This window comes from Megalobrama amblycephala, linkage group LG12 (assembly GCF_018812025.1).
Source record: "Megalobrama amblycephala isolate DHTTF-2021 linkage group LG12, ASM1881202v1, whole genome shotgun sequence".
NCBI lineage: Eukaryota > Metazoa > Chordata > Actinopteri > Cypriniformes > Xenocyprididae > Megalobrama > Megalobrama amblycephala.
The window spans coordinates 23964416-23980752 of NC_063055.1; the positions used below are offsets into that span (position 1 = coordinate 23964416).

A 16337-nucleotide genomic window follows, 5' to 3' on the forward strand; every position below is an offset into this window, starting at 1 on the left:
CGTATTCAGATTTTTGCATTAAACTTTACCATGTCTCTTTTAGTTTATCGTGCTCTGCATTGTAGTATGCTAGATCTACAACCTCATGTGTACGTGTGAATGTGTTGCAGGGGGCGCGCTTGGGAACTCAGTTCGCTTTTTTACTGCGACTTTCATTTGCAGCAGCAGGGAGAGACGCAGACGGGATAGTGCTCGAGATCAGCGTGACCCGGAACCGAGCAACTTCCGAATAGTCACATTCCAAGAATATCTGGAGCCGCTGGCATGAATTAAACACAGTGGGACGGTTCGTTCTTGAGAATTCGCGTGCACGGGCGACTTTATCGGTCGGTTACTTTCCATTTTTGATTGTTGCAAGAAAACTCAACCGCCTTGAATCACAGGCAGGCAAGCCAGGGAAAGCAGAAGTCTCTCAAGTCGCCTCGGGTGCTCGTTCTGCAGGCATGTCGCAGAAAGAAAGACCCACTTTCTATCGACAGGAGGTCAACAAGACGATATGGGAGGTCCCTGTGCGATATCAGAACTTGTCTCCTGTCGGCTCTGGTGCATATGGAACTGTTTGGTAAATATTTATCTGCTGTTTCTATGGCGGAACGCTGTGTCCCATTCATTCTTGCGGGCCCGTACAGCATTGCACTGCGTTAGCAAACTTGCTAATAAGACCAAAGTCCGTGGTTTGTTGCGCAAGAGGGATTTCTAGTCACAAAAAATGAGTTTAAAGTGCTTGTAGTGTTGCAAAGTGTTTTAACGTGTGTGGTTACGCTTTATAAACATTTTAAAGTATCGTATGTTGCAAATGCCACCTCGCGTGCACGCATGCATGCCACTTCAGTTTCAAAGTAAAGCTTTGCGGTGGATGGGCAACGTGATGCACAATGAGGTAACACGTTAAAATTGTTGCAAGTCGAAGAGATGAACGCGATAAACTGAATAGTTGTTTATCTTGCAAAGTGTGGTCGTTGTTTATGATACAGACCCACACTGTCCTTAATTCGCCCTATTTAGTGGTGTAGGGTGGTCTTAATGAGGACATCTGGTGGGGTCTGTCCTGAATGAGGTCACCCCACAGATGATGCACCATGACTGTGTCTTACACCCAAGGGAGCTGCCGGTTTTGGCCACCTTGTAGGTAACTCGATAGGTTTTGGAACGCACCGATGAGTCAGAGCTGCGTGTAATTTCACGACTGTTGTCAGTGATTCATGGCACTTAATTTTATCGTTTGCTTGTAGTAACACCCAGGATGAGATGAAGAAAAACACACAGGGTTTGTCGTATGTTATTATCTTAATCTCGTGATTGATTCCTATAGATTGCTCGGTTTTAGTTGCGATGAGGAAGTTTATTGGTGGTTCTGTGCTGTTTCCTGACACTCAGTTATGATTCACTTAAAGGCGCGTTCAGTAATTTGTATTAACAAAGCATTATAGATAAAAATAAATGCATCAACCAAACAGACTTTTCCAGTCCAGTCTGAATATGTTGCTTTATTCTACGTAGAGCAAAGGGCGCCGCCGTGTTGACATCACATGATTAACATGTCATGCAATTGGCTGAAGAACGAAAAGAAAAGAAACAACACAAAATATGCATAAACAGTTTTGGCCTCAGTATAAAGTCTAAAACTTATTATTATTATTGGGATTATTGGAATGCACGAGAGTGAGCTTAACATAAACAAAAACCTACTGGGTGCACATTTAAAGGGATAGTTCACCCCAAAATGGAGTTGCTAAACCTGTATGAATTTCTTTCTTGTGCTGAAAACAAAAGAAGATATTTTGACGAATGCAGGTAACCATGCAGTTTCCGGTCCCCATTGACTTCCATAATATGTGTGTGTGTGTGTGTATATATATATAATATATATATATATATATATGGAAGTCAGTGGGGAGCAGCAACTGTTTGGTCACCCAGCCACATTCTTCAAAATATCTTCTTTTGTTTTCAACAGAAGAAAGAACTTCATGCAGGTTCAGAACAACTTGAGGATGAGTAAATAATGACAGTTTTCATTTTTAGGTGAACTATCATCCCTTTAAGGCTAAACTTTGTTATTTCTGCAGCACTAGTGCCACCAAGTGGAATTAAACAAAATGGCTGTTTTCAAACAGGTTTCCCCAAACACACTGCTATTAATTGATTGGGCCATTGTTAGAGACAATGTTGTGGTGTCAGGTGCTCAAACAAACACTGTAGTGTTTTGAAACCAACACGCTGTTTTTAGGGAAATGAGTCTACAAATGGTTTACTTGTTGTATTTGCATATTAATGTGGTATTTTTACTTTGCAAAAATTGCATGTTTCGTCTTTAAAAAATTGTTGTGATCAGAAACATGCTAATTATGACAATGTTTTTCTGAGGAAATGTGATCTTGTTTTATCCAGTCATATTTGTGCACATCTAAAGAGTTCTTTTGGTTTCTTTCTTAAACTCAAAACAAGTGTTACCTCACTCTTTTTAATGTTTGCAAATGATTTTCAGAAAGGTCTATGTCTCTTAAGCAGACAGGTGTTTGAAGGCCAGGCTCATTTTCTAAATTACTCCTCCTCAGGGTAGACAGGTTGTTTATGCACCAAAGTGACTGTTAGAAATTGCGATGCTAGGCAACCGTGATATCTAGATTATGTTTCATGGGCCCCCTTATTGTGTCTGTGTAATTGAATATCTGATGAACAGATTGCACTGGGTTTGAAGTGCCAGGCTCATCTCTCAGCCTGTTTAGTGTATTTAAAAAAGCAGAGCACTGAGATTTTCTTTGATAAGTTCAGGGGCCAGTTGCATAAACTTAGTCACTATATTAAGACTGTGTCTTAAGAACTAGTTTGACCAACTTGCAGTTAACCAAGGGGTAATCAATGTTATTTTTTACCTTTTTATGTGACGGACTTTAAAAATTAGGACCGCTCTTCAAGAAAAAAAATAGTGTCTTAACTTTTAAGACTAGTCTAAGTGGTTTATGTAACCGGCAGTAGGTCTCAGGTCAAGTTATACAATATCCTATGTGTATTAAAAGGTAGTATCATTACCTTCACTGTTAGTTGTACTACATATGCACGTGGTGGTCGATGTCTGTCAAATGATTATGTTTGTCCTTGCAAAGGTACTTTATGATTGGTTGCAGTAGCTACGTTTTACCCTTTAGTTCCGTCTGTAAACATCGCTGGTTACTTAAATGAGGAAGTGAGAATCTGGACAGCTTTTGTTCCAGTCTGAAATGTATGGCAAGTTAATTCATTGTCCTCATATGCTGCTGACTCTTTCTTCCAACCGTCTTTAACTTTGGTCCTGTTGTAGCATGTTGGCGTTTTAGTTGTGCAACAAAGTGTGACGGCACGCTTGAGTCATGTCCTTCTGTTTGTTTCAGCTCTGCATATGATGAAAAGTCAGGATTGAAGGTCGCCGTGAAGAAGCTGTCGAGACCATTTCAGTCCATCATCCATGCCAAGCGGACCTACAGGGAATTGCGGCTACTCAAGCATATGAAACATGAGAATGTGAGTTTGGATCCCTGGTATTATCAAACTGACAAGACCAATATGCAGAGTAGCGGTTGGTAATCCTAATTGTTAAAGGCTTAGTTCATCCAAATATTTAAAATTTTGTCATTTACTCACCTACATTTTGTTCCAAACCAGTTTTTCTTCTCTTCCATGGAGCACAAAAGAAGATATATTGCAGACTTATATTCATTTCATAAGGAGTAGGGCTTCACGATGAATCATTGAAATATTGCAATATCGATTCAAACCCCCACCAGTAGGTGGACTGTTAAAAAATGGATTTGTCATTGAATCATTCAAGAGTTTCATTCAAAAATACAGAATCATCCAGTAATGAAACAAATGAAGTCTTTATGAGTGAGCCATTGAAGGGATTCATTCAAAAATGCAGATTCATTAATAAGTAATTAAGTGAAGTCTTAATGAGTTAAAGACTCACTCATTATTTCAAACCTTTTTTTAAATTAATTAATTCAAATTCATAAAATATTTTAAATAGATTGCAGCAATTAACATTTTGTCAGAACCTGTAGTACAGTGGTTTTACAAATTTTTTTCAGCGTGAGGGTCCCCCTTGAGTAGGGTGCATCCCTTTGTGCCGCACCCCATTGGTGCAACTGCAACAAATTTAGGGCTGTGACGGTGGCAATTTTGTACCACCGCAGTGGAAAAGGGCCAACCGGTTGATCAACAGATCCGTGCATTTGGTCTTAAAGTGACAGCAGCCTAATATAACTGCTGCCATCTGTCATTAATGTTAATCTTTATTCTTAATAAAAATAAATGTATATTTAATTTACACTGTAAAGACCATGCATTTTTTAAAGGTGCCCTAGATTCAAAAATTGAATTTACCTCGGCATAGTTAAATAACAAGAGTTCAGTACATGGAAAAGACATACAGTGAGTCTAAAACTCCATTGTTTCCTCCTCCTTATATAAATCTCATTTGTTTAAAAGACCTCCGAAGAACAGGCGAATCTCAACATAACACCGACTGTTACATAACAGTCGGGATCATTAATATGTATGCCCCCAATGTTTGCATATGCCAGCCCATGTTCCCAACATTATGAAAGGCATTAGACAAGGGCAGGGCAACTGGATCTGTGCACAGCTGAATCAACAGACTAGGTAAGCAAGCAAGGACAATAGCAAAAATGGCAGATGGAGCAATAATAACTGACATGATCCATGATAACATGATATTTTTAGTGATATTTGTAAATTGTCTTTCTAAATGTTTCGTTAGCATGTTGCTAATGTACTGTTAAATGTGGTTAAAGTTACCATCATTTCTTACTGTATTCACGGAGACAAGAGCCGTCGCTATTTTCATTTTTAAACACTTGCAGTCTGTATAATTCATAAACACAACTTCATTCTTTATAAATCTCTCCAACAGTGTAGCATTAGCCGTTAGCCACGGAGCATAGCCTCAAACTCATTCATAATCAATGTAAACATCAAAATAAACACTGTACTTACGCGATTAGACATGCTGCATGACGAACACTTTGTAAAGATCCATTTTGAGGGTTATATTAGCTGTTTGAACTTTTTTTATGTTGTTTAAGGCAAGCGCGAGCTCTTGGGGCGTGGAGCACCAGATTTAAAGGGCCACACACCCTGAATCGGCTCATTTCTAATTATGCCCCAAAATAGGCAGTTAAAAAAATGAATTTAAAAAAATCTATGGGGTATTTTGAGCTGAAACTTCACAGACACATTCAGGGGACACCTTAGACTTATATTACATCTTTTTAAAAAAAATTCTAGGGCACCTTTAAACACATTTGATTACTTTATAAAAATTTATGTAGTATTTCTAGTGCTTGACATTTTTAAGGTCTATATAATTTGTGTCTTTTTTTTTGTGTCTTTTATTTTAGTTTGTTTCCCTATATGCTTGCAATTAGTTTCTTTGTTCTTATTCTATCACTGACTGTTTACTTGTCTTCATTAAGTTTGAGAGGTTTATTTGTTGGCAACAAGAATTATGAAATTTCAATGGTATCAAAACATTTGATATAATAACCTTATTGAAGACAAAAATAATTATATTGTGATTATCATTATCGTGAAATAAAATGACTCGCATCATGATATTTTGGTCATATCGCCCCCCACCCCTATTCTGGAACATTGTTTTTTTTTTCTCAGTGTATCCTTGAAAACGCCATAAAAATTCCAGCAGTCCTCCTCTGCTATAAGATTTAGCCATTATTATGTCAGAATCAAACAGGTATTAAAACCATGGTAATTCCTCACTCACTTTTCTTATTATCTTAATTGAATTTGGGGTGTTCTGTCTGACAGGAAATTCTAGAACTTATGCTGTGGTAATTCTAGGTTTCCCTGTCAGGTTATGCAATAAAATCTTACTGTAATACAGTACATGTACATGCAGTCCTAAATGATCCTGATTTGTATTCTTTGCACTTTGTGCTTGTAGGTGATCGGCCTGCTGGATGTTTTCACACCTGCCACCTCCCTGGAGGAGTTTAATGATGTGTGAGTCGGACAATTACTTCCTCTAAGATGTTATTCACTGGTTTGATTAAAATACAGCTAGGCAGGCAAAATGAAGTGGCTACAGCATGTCAAAAATAGAATGATGTGTCCTCCAAATGAAGGTGTAAAATGGCACTGCATCAAATGCTTCCTGTATAAACAACTGTTGATTATAATTAGAGCAAATTATTATTATTATTATTATTATTATTAGCCATGACACATTCTTTATTATGGCTTTATTATAATCACTCCTATGTGTTTTACTCCTAATATCTCATACACTAAACAGAATAATGCATTATTTATCTTGTGGCCTTTGTTAGGTAATTATAAGCATGTTTTCAGGCTCTCATGGTTTTATGGAGCTTTGGGTTTCCACAGAGACAGCTTTTTGTGCTGCCTGGCTCCAGCCTAACAGCCGTGGGTTAGTGGGGAATGCAAAGGATACGGCCAGGTTGTAAAAGCAGATGCTGCTGTGACTTAACATCAATTCTGCTGCCAAAAATAGACCTGACGCACACTGATAGATGAGGGGCATCCGCACTTCTTCCACTACTGAAACTAGCTGTGGCAACTTAACTTCAGAGCTCCAGGCTCTTCCAATAAATATAGATATTCTTCTTTGAGTGTGTAAATGCATGTGTTTTTGGTGTCTAAATCAGTTTGCTTCAGTTTTTCATTGCCTGTACATGTCGAAGCGATGTATATTTGTTTATTGTCTCTAATCTGTGTTTTTTCCCTCTAAATCTTTGTGGGGGTGGGATGTATTTGTTGATTTATCTCTAATGCTGAGTATATCTATTGGGTGGAGGGTGATTCTGGGATTAAGAATGGCTTATTTTAAGCTCTGCCATGTGTTGTATCACATTGGCTCTGTTTGACCTCTAGCTCCACCCTCTTGCTTAGAGTCAGTGCTTATGTGGACTCTGCTATGGGTTATCGTGCGGTGTTTGTAGGTGGGATAGTTCACCCAAAAATAAAAACTGTCATCATTTACTCACCCCCAAATTGTTCCGAACCTGTATGAATTTCTTTGTTCTGCTGAACACAAAGGAAGATATTTTGAAGAATGTTTGTAACCAAACAGTTGTGGGACACCATTGACTTCCATAGTATGGAAAAATAATACTATGTAAGTCATTGGTGCCCCACAACTGTTATGTGATTGTATCATCACAACCCTAGTTTATATATTCCCTGTAGTTTCCTCTCTCACAGTCCCAACAAGTATATTTACAGGAAAACCGATCCAGTGGCACATATTGAAGTTGACGGTAGTTAGTTGTTCAGCTCCATGACCAAAATTTATGTTAAGATATTGCTTCATTTTGGAGGCACAGACTTCCCTCAAAGCAAAACAAGATTAGCACATTTTTTAAAAGAGAACTAAATGTTCCCTACATTTCACTAGTGCAGTCGCTCCTAACACCAGGTTAAACAGTTGGCAGGAGAATAACATTCTTCTTGTGTTCTGATTGGCAGGTACCTGGTGACTCATCTTATGGGAGCTGACCTGAATAATATTGTGAAGTGTCAGAAGCTGACCGATGATCATGTTCAGTTCCTTATTTACCAGATCCTGCGAGGGCTTAAGGTGAAACTGCACTTTTCAGTCTCGTAATGAATACAAACAGGGATCTCAGATCTTAAAGCTGATGTAAATGAAATAAAAATAATGAACTGAAAAGTATGTTGTGCAGGACAATGTTGGAATAGTAGTATCTAAACAATATCGAGACATTTATTTGACTTAATTAAGTGTGTATTTTAGTGTAAGCCTCATAGCTGGAATTTGATTATCTCACATAACTCTTTTTCTCTATTTTTTTCTTTTAATTTTACCAGTACATCCATTCGGCTGACATAATTCACAGGGTAAGTGTTCACTCGGATATATGAGAAATGGCTTGCAGGCTTTTTTTCCCTCAAAAAATTCAGTGTGTGTTGCCCCATAGAGCCAATTCTCCCTGGCATCATTATGTTACATGCTCAGGCCTGCTTTTGTGTAGACTAAAACTAGAAATTGCTAGAAACGAGTTCAGTCTTAAAGGGTTAGTCTTTGTTATTTTCAGCTTGATATCTGTGGACAGCATCTTTGATGTCATGTTGTCGATTACCAGAAAATAATTATGACTCATTCTTACTTTAGAAATAAAGAATTTAAAAAACTGTTTGCGATTACAAGCCTGGCAGGAAATTGCGCGGTTACATTGGTAATCTGAAGTTTATTTACTTGGCCTAAATAGAAAAGGTTTTCACTTCTTTACAGCTTAAATAACTTTAGTTTTTAAAAGTATTCAAGTTTATGGAATCATATTTCTTCAATAAAAATAGGCATTTTTTATTTGTTTGTTTGAACTGAGTGACAAGTTGAAATTTATGTCTGTAATAATTGAAATGCAAAAAGATGTCAAATCTTTATATTTAATTCATAAATAGCTGCAAATATTCCTTTAAAATGGTATAAAGAGACAGTAAAGTAATATTCACTCATCGTTTACCAGGACTTGAAACCCAGTAATCTGGCAGTAAATGAAGACTGTGAACTTAAGGTGAGTCTGTCATATTATTTTCATAGTTATGAAAATGTGGTTACTCATACTTTAATTGTTAATAAGTGTATTGTTTTTCCCATCTCTTTTTTTTTTTTGCATCTCAGATCCTTGACTTTGGTCTGGCTCGACACACAGATGATGAGATGACAGGATATGTGGCCACACGGTGGTACCGCGCCCCAGAGATCATGCTCAACTGGATGCACTACAACATGACAGGTAACACAGCTACACCCACATCTGATACAATACAAATCAACGTTTTGGAAAAAAAGAAGGCTCAACAAGGCTGCATTCATTTGATCAAAATACAGTAAAATTGTAATGTTGTGAAATATTAAAATTTAAAATGGCTGTTTTCTATTTTAATATATTTTATAGTGTCACATGATCCTTCAGAAATCATTCAAATATGCTGATTTTATACCCAAGAAACATTTATTGTTATTATCAATGTTACAAACAGTTGCTTAATATCTTTGTGGAAACCGTGCTACATTTTTTTTTTCTGGATTCTTTGATTAATTGAATGTTGAAAAGAACATTTATTAAAAATGGTAAGAAAATGGTACTGCTTCATCACTGCAAAAACACCCTTTTGGAATCTTTAACTTTTAAAAGTGTTGCTGAATAAATGTATTAACTTCACCAAAAAAAAAAAAATCATACTAACCCCAAACTTTTGAACAGTTATTTAGTTATGACAGTATCGAGAACAAGCTAACTGGCCGATGCTAACCAGACAGATCTTGATGTCTTACGTCGGGTTTGCTGAAATGTCTTTTGAGGATTGTGGCAGTTGAACAATGCAATTTTTTTTTTTTTAAGCAATCTGACAAGATAGCTGGGTCAGGACTCAGGACACAATAGTGGGAACGTATTTGCTGCCTCTCCACTAATGTTGCTTTCTTGATTTCTTTTCAGTGGACATTTGGTCAGTGGGCTGCATCATGGCTGAGCTGTTGACGGGCAGGACTCTGTTCCCTGGCACAGATCGTATCCTTTTCCTCTCGTTTCCCCTCGGTGACCTGCAGAACACTCTGTGTAAATTGCATCATGGCTCCAAGCCAGGAACATCCATAATTTAGTTTTTTTTAAGAGCGTATTTTGCTCTCATGCTGATTTAAATGTATACAAATTTTGGATGCATGTTTTTAAACACCACATTAGAATCTATTTTCTCTTTCTCCCTCTCTCTCGTTCTCTATTTTCCTGTCCTTGCAGTGTGAATGTTTGCTATGGCAGAAGCTGGCAGATCTGTCTGCCTCTCATGTGTTACACTGACCTTTTGTCCCTTTCGCTTAAGCTCTGTTTTCAAGCTGTTCCCCAAGACGCAACAGTGATTTGAAGGATATATGATCCATCATTATGAGAACGCAATAAACTCCCTGCAGGAAATGACATGCCTTTCTCTTTCTCGCTCTCTTTTCTCATTTTTCATTTCTAATTACAAAAATTGTCCACATTTCAGCACTTTCAGCATGATTTCCCCCCTGGCTTTGCATATTTGACACTCTGTATCTTGAACGGCTGCCACTCTTAATGCATCTGGCTCCACACCCCATGGAACAGAAATACTTGCCAAATATTTCCCCCCTCTTACAGGCAGAGCACACCTGTGCGGCTACTTCTGACATGCTTTTGCTGGGCAAGCTGAAAATATATTCAACCTGTGCTATTTTTACTAGCTTGCTCGTCTTACCACAGAAGTGAACCAAAGCTTCTTTGCTTTCCTGTTCTTTAAGTACACATGAAACCGAAATGAGCATTTCTTGCTTTGTGGTGTGTTCCTTGTTGAGCCACCCTAGTTTTCCTTCATCTTGTTTTACTAGACATCGATCAGTTGAAGCTTATTATGCTTCTGGTTGGAACTCCAGGACCTGAGCTGTTAATGAAAATATCATCGGAGTCTGTGAGTTTGATATATTTAGGGAGAGTGCACTTGCTAAAAACACCTGTGTGTGTGTTGATTTTCAAAGTGGAAAATCCATTTTAATCTAGCAGCTGTGTTTTGAAACAGCTTTTTATCTGGTCCATGCTGGACATACAGTACCGTTCAAAAGTTTGAGGTCGGTACATTTTTTTTTAAACGTCTCGGTAACACTTTACAATAAGGTTCATTGGTTAACGTTAGTTAACTACATTAGTTAACATGAACTAATAGCGAACTGCACTTGTACAGCGCTTATTAATCTTAGTAAATGTTGAAATTAACATTAACAAATACATTTTTAAAATCAAGAGTTTTTTTTGTATCTGTTAACATTAGTTAATGCACTGTGAAAAAACATGAATAAACTATGAACAGCTGTATTTTTATTAACTAACGTTATCAAAGATTAAATACCGTAACAAATGTTTTGCTCATGGTTAGTTCATACATTAACTAATGTTAACAAATGAACCTTGTTGTACAGTGTTACCAAAGTCCCTTATGCTCACCAAGGCTGCATTTGTTTGATCAAATTACAGCAATTTTGTGTTTGAAAAGTATTACAATTTAAAACAACTGTTTTCTATTGCAATATATTTTAATAGATTTTAAAATGTAATTAATTCCTTTGGAAAAGTTGAATTTTTAGCAGCTGTTACTCCAGTCTTCGGTGTCTCAAGATCCTTCAGAAATCATTGTATATTCTATATTCAGTATGCTTATTTGGTGAAATATTTCTTATTTTCACAGTTAAACTATTGTGCTGCTTAATATTTTTGTGGAAACCATAATACATTTTGGACTCTTTGAATAGCAAGTTTAAAAGAACAGTATTTATTTGAAATATTAGTATTATTTGTATTTTTACTGTCACCAAACCTGACCAATTTTTTAAATCATAATGTAAGCTGGTCTTTAACTGGTGCAAGCCGGTACACCATCTTAGACCAGCTACAACAACTAGTTACCAGATGTTCATACTATCGTAAAGTGATCAAGCTAGTTTTTGGAACATGGTGGTTGATTGACCAGCTAATGATCTGCTTGGACCGGTCTAAGCTGGATATTCTAACAGGGAATGTGTGTTGAGTGTGGTTGTTTGACGTTGCTAATTAAAAAAAAAAAAAAGTGCATTTTTCCAGTGCTCTCATTGCCTTCACTTTTAGATGAAAGACTGATTTGAGGTTCTGTTTGGGACTGAATCTTGACATCTAAACTGAAATTAACAGGCCTGATTTTTGTCTTCCAGATCTGCTGATGGCAGCTGTATTTCTGAACAGATTCTAATACACTTATCAAGCTATCAAGCTCTCTTGCTATCCAATGCATGATGTTCTTCTCTGCTGTATATGAATGCAATCTGCATGCCAAACTTTTCCTCTCTCTTTCTTTTTATCCTGTCTTTAGAGAGAACCACAATATAATGTCCAGTTAATTTTTGATAGATATGCGTTACAATAAATTTGTGGACCGTGATCTCCTTGACCTGGCCTTCAAAGATATAAACCAGCTTCAACAGATAATGCGACTTACAGGAACTCCACCTGCCTCTCTAATAAGCAGGATGCCTAGCCATGAGGTGAGCTCACTGTGGCCCAGCCCCTTGTTTGCAGAATACCCATCATGCCCCTCACTTTGGAAGTATGGACATTTAGAAGAACTAAAAAAGTTTGTAACGTATAATAAAGCGATATCGCATGTTTAAGAGTGATGTTGTTCGGCCCAGGTAAACACGGTCGTCATGTGTTATGTAATCACTCCACTCCAATTCTACTCTGGGTTGTCTGTTTTCTTCTCCCCACTCACTGGTGAGAGAAACCCTGGTCCGAGTGTTCCTGAAGCGAGAGAGAATACCGTTTCTCTGATTTCCAAAAGACTCTTCTACTTACAGCGCACATACTGTTCCTAAACATTGGAAACGCAGACAAACAGAGTGATACACACAGCAAAACGTCCCACTGCTGCTGGACTTATATACTTAAATATCTGCTCAGCCAAACAAATTCAGAGACCAGTACAAAGTGTTGTACATTAGAAGATTTTCAAGTCAGGTTAAAATGCTATTTTTATGGAGGATATAAGTAATAGTAATAGTGAAGTAAAGTAATAGATTACACCCAACAGAGTTCCTTCATCTTCTCCACTTTCTCTTCCGGTGACTGCTTGCCGCTAAACCATCATGCAGTTATTCACTGATCTATGCGAGCTGAAATCACTGTCTGTCATCACCAGCACAGACCTCTCTGCCTTCTGAAGCTTTTTGTTTGCTGCATTATTCAAATGGCACTGCATACTTACTAACAGCACAATGTCGTGATTCACAGGGTTAGCAATGTATGTGCAAAACACAAGCAGTTGTCATGGGAACCAAGTCAAGAATTACTAACATTATTATAATAAACATTATTTTATTACCTCTGACTGCTCACGGCTCACCTGTTTCTTTCCACAGGCTCGTACTTACATCAACTCGCTTCCTCAGATGGCCAAGAGGAATTTTGCGGATGTGTTTATCGGGGCTAATCCACTAGGTAAAACACTAAAATTATTTGTGCTTAGCCTACTGTTCAAAAGTTTGTCGTGGTTAAGATTTTTTTCATTTTTAATCTTCTTTTATGCTCACCAAGGATGCATTTATTTGATCAACATGATAAAAAAGAGTAATCTTATAATGTCTTTTATTCCTGTGATGGCAAATCTGAATTTTCAGCAGCCATTACTTCAGTCAGTGTTGCTAATTTAGTGATTTTTGTCTCTAGATTTAGCTACTTCCCCATGCCGTTTGAGACTTTGAGCCTAGCGACAAATCTAGCAACTTCTTGAACAAATCTTATCTAGATTCTGATACTCGCCCACTGATCTAACTCGCCATTCTGACGTCATCTAGCGACTTGTTTTAGCTACTTTTAATTGAAAGCTGTTGGCAACACTGACTCCAGTCCTTAGTGTCACATGATCCTTCAGAAATCATTTTAATATGCTGATTTGTTGCACAAGAAACATTTATGTTAAAAAAAAAAAAAAGTTTCATATTTTTGTAGAAACCCTTATGTATTTATTTATTAATTTATTTTTTATAAGTGATGCTTATAGAAAGTTGAACATTTATTTGAAATGGAAATCTTTTCTAAATGAAGGCGATATAAACCTGTCACACTGTAATCACCCAGCTTTTGTTACATTTAGATTTTGTAAATTGTGCAACATTTTAAGTCTTCACTGTCACGTTTGATCATTTTAATGCATCCTTGCTGAATAAAAGTATTAATTTCTTTTAAAAACAAAACTTATTGGGCTCAAACGTTTAAATGGTAGTGTTTGTGAAATTGCAGTTTATTTAGTATATTTTATTGTAAAGTACACATTGTTTAGGAAATAAACAAGGCAATAAAATATTTTCCTGTTCTTTTGTTGATCTTTGTAGGTGGACAATTTAAACAAATGTAGGTAAAATATGCTGGCAATATTTAATTTTGATCAAATATTTAATTCTTTGTATTTTTAGCTGTGGACCTTCTGGAGAAGATGCTAGTTTTGGACACAGATAAGCGCATCACTGCAGCGGAGGCTCTGGCGCATCCGTACTTTGCCCAGTACCATGACCCAGACGATGAACCTGAGGCTGAACCTTTCGACCAGAGTTTTGAGAGCCAAGAGCTTGATATTGAAGAGTGGAAACGTGAGTCATGTGAAGAGTTTTTGGTGTTTATGTGGAAAATGCTAGTTAGTACAAGTTAAAAATGCTTTAAAGGTGCTACAGAGGATCTTTTCGTCGACTGAGAAATGAAATGAGCGCATGCGTAAGAACAACCCTCCTCCTTCACAGCTCATTTCGAGGGAACGCCTCCCAAAACTTGTGCACGAGTATTGGAACACGAGTGTTTACCACCGGCATTCGCTGTGTCATGTTAGTGGATTCATTATGTCGGACTCACCGCAGGTAACTCATAATCTGCAGTTATTATTCCTGTCTCCTGACAAAAACATTGCATGCGGCGCCTGTGGAGTGTGGAAAGTTACTGGATGATCGCGTAAACGATTGGCTGATGTCATCTGTGCACGAGGCCCTACCTCGTGTACAGATGATGTATATTAATATTATTCCTTTCAGTGCACCTAATAAATAGTCTTTTATCAGTTAGTAAAGACAGTTTCAAGTAATATTGCAAAAATGTATGAAACAAAACATCCTCTGTAGCACCTTTAAGCAATTTTAGCATTTTTGCTCACTTGCTCCACTGAGTTAGACTCGCCTAAGACATTTAGGCGACCCTGTACTAGTCTTATTTATGTACTATTATATTATTACACTATATTTATATTTATGTACTATTACTTATTGAATTAGCTTTTCATTTTCTATCGTCGGTTTTCGTTTTTAGTTATTTTGTTCTGTGTTTTTGTCATTAATTTTGTTATTGGTTTTCTTTTTAAAATATTAATATTTTGTTTTATTCTTATTTTAGTCGCAGTTTCAGTTCAGTTTTAGTTTTTATTAATTTCCTGTTCGGAATTTTAGTGCTTCAACTTTTTGTCCATCCATCCATCCATATTTTAATTAAGAAAAATGTTTTGGTTTTAGTTGTCAAACATAACCCTGCCCTGAACATGTAAAAGGGGCCACGCTGGTTCAGTTTTGATAAAGACATTATTTAGGATGAGCTAGATTTAATGTATGTTGCAGTCACATCCTTATTTGTTTGTCTTCTGTTCCGGCACAGGTCAAACATATGAGGAGGTGATCAGTTTTGAGCCACCAGTCTTTGACGGAGATGAAATGGAATCTTGACATTTTCTTTTGGATAGAAATCAAACCAACTGTACTACTTATACAGTAATGCTGTAATTTACAGTATTGTGATCAGCCAGTCAGTAGGATGTTTGACTTTTCTTTTTAAAAAAAAAATAATAATAATAATAATAAATAAATAAAAAATGTCTGCTGGGCCAAACAGAAGGAATAGATGCCATAGAAAATCAGTGAATCTCTCCAAAAGTATTGAGTCTGATAATAAGAATATCAACCACTTATTTTTTTAACAGTTTGCTCTGGTCAGTTTTATGATGTTCATGTATGACATTAATGCAAGGCCATTTGTAAATGTAATATCTCCCTGAAATTTCTTAGTATTTAGTTGTGCTGTTATAATGTTCTCTCTGTGTACAATGTATCACATTTTCAGTATATTAAGTTTTTTAAAATGTTCAGAAAACATTGTTTAAACAGTGAAAAACAGTGTAATCATTTAGTTTCTGGTAATATGTATTTTCCCCCAATCAAATAATGAGCTTTGTATTTAATGATTACAGTACAATCTTTATTAATCAGTTTGAAAAAGATGGGATTTGTTGGAGTCTCTTTGGGTAGAGCTAGAAAGGAAAATGTAAATTGTTGCAAGTAGGTATTAGTGATGAGTTCAGGCTATTTGTAAATATACGTTTCAAAAAGCTTTTCTATTCTGTAGCTGTTTTATTTCTGATTTTTCACATCTTTTGTGTATGTTTCCTGGGGAGTGAAAGTGTGTGTGTGTGTGTGTGTGTGTGAGAGAGATGTTGCTGATGTTGCTACTGTGAATTGTATGCGATCTGAAAATGATTGTTGTCTCCAGTAGCTGTTTTTTTTTTTTTTTTTTTAAATGCTGTTAATTGAATTTACGAATATGAAAGTAGAGTAAGATATTTATATTCTGTTGAGGTGGTATTTATGAACCTGAAAGGCTGCAACTGTATTCTTTAGTACCTGACATAAACATGGAATCAAACACACCATTGTTTACTTTAAATAAAGGCCTGTATTTTTAAGAAACTTCTGCTTCATTGTTTTG

The 16337-nt window shown here is 36.7% G+C and overlaps 1 protein-coding gene across 4 annotated transcripts; it reads left to right on the forward strand.

The window, feature by feature from the left end:
* The first annotated feature begins 98 nt into the window (after window positions 1-98).
* On the forward strand, window positions 99-16318 carry mapk14a (mitogen-activated protein kinase 14a). Of its 4 annotated transcripts, none has more exons than XM_048209819.1 (12): window positions 100-562; window positions 3372-3501; window positions 5963-6021; window positions 7507-7618; window positions 7870-7899; window positions 8529-8576; window positions 8684-8798; window positions 9504-9575; window positions 10412-10491; window positions 12965-13043; window positions 14018-14191; window positions 15234-16318. In XM_048209819.1, the coding sequence occupies exons 1-12, from the start codon at window positions 444-446 to the stop codon at window positions 15299-15301; spliced, it is 1086 nt and encodes a 361-aa protein (XP_048065776.1). In that variant the 5' UTR covers window positions 100-443; the 3' UTR covers window positions 15302-16318. The 4 variants fall into 4 exon arrangements, with proteins under 4 accessions (XP_048065779.1, XP_048065776.1, XP_048065777.1 ...); XM_048209820.1 differs by lacking the exon at window positions 10412-10491 and adding an exon at window positions 12012-12091; XM_048209821.1 differs by lacking the exons at window positions 100-562; window positions 10412-10491 and adding exons at window positions 860-880; window positions 12012-12091.
* Window positions 16319-16337: the final 19 nt, after the last annotated feature.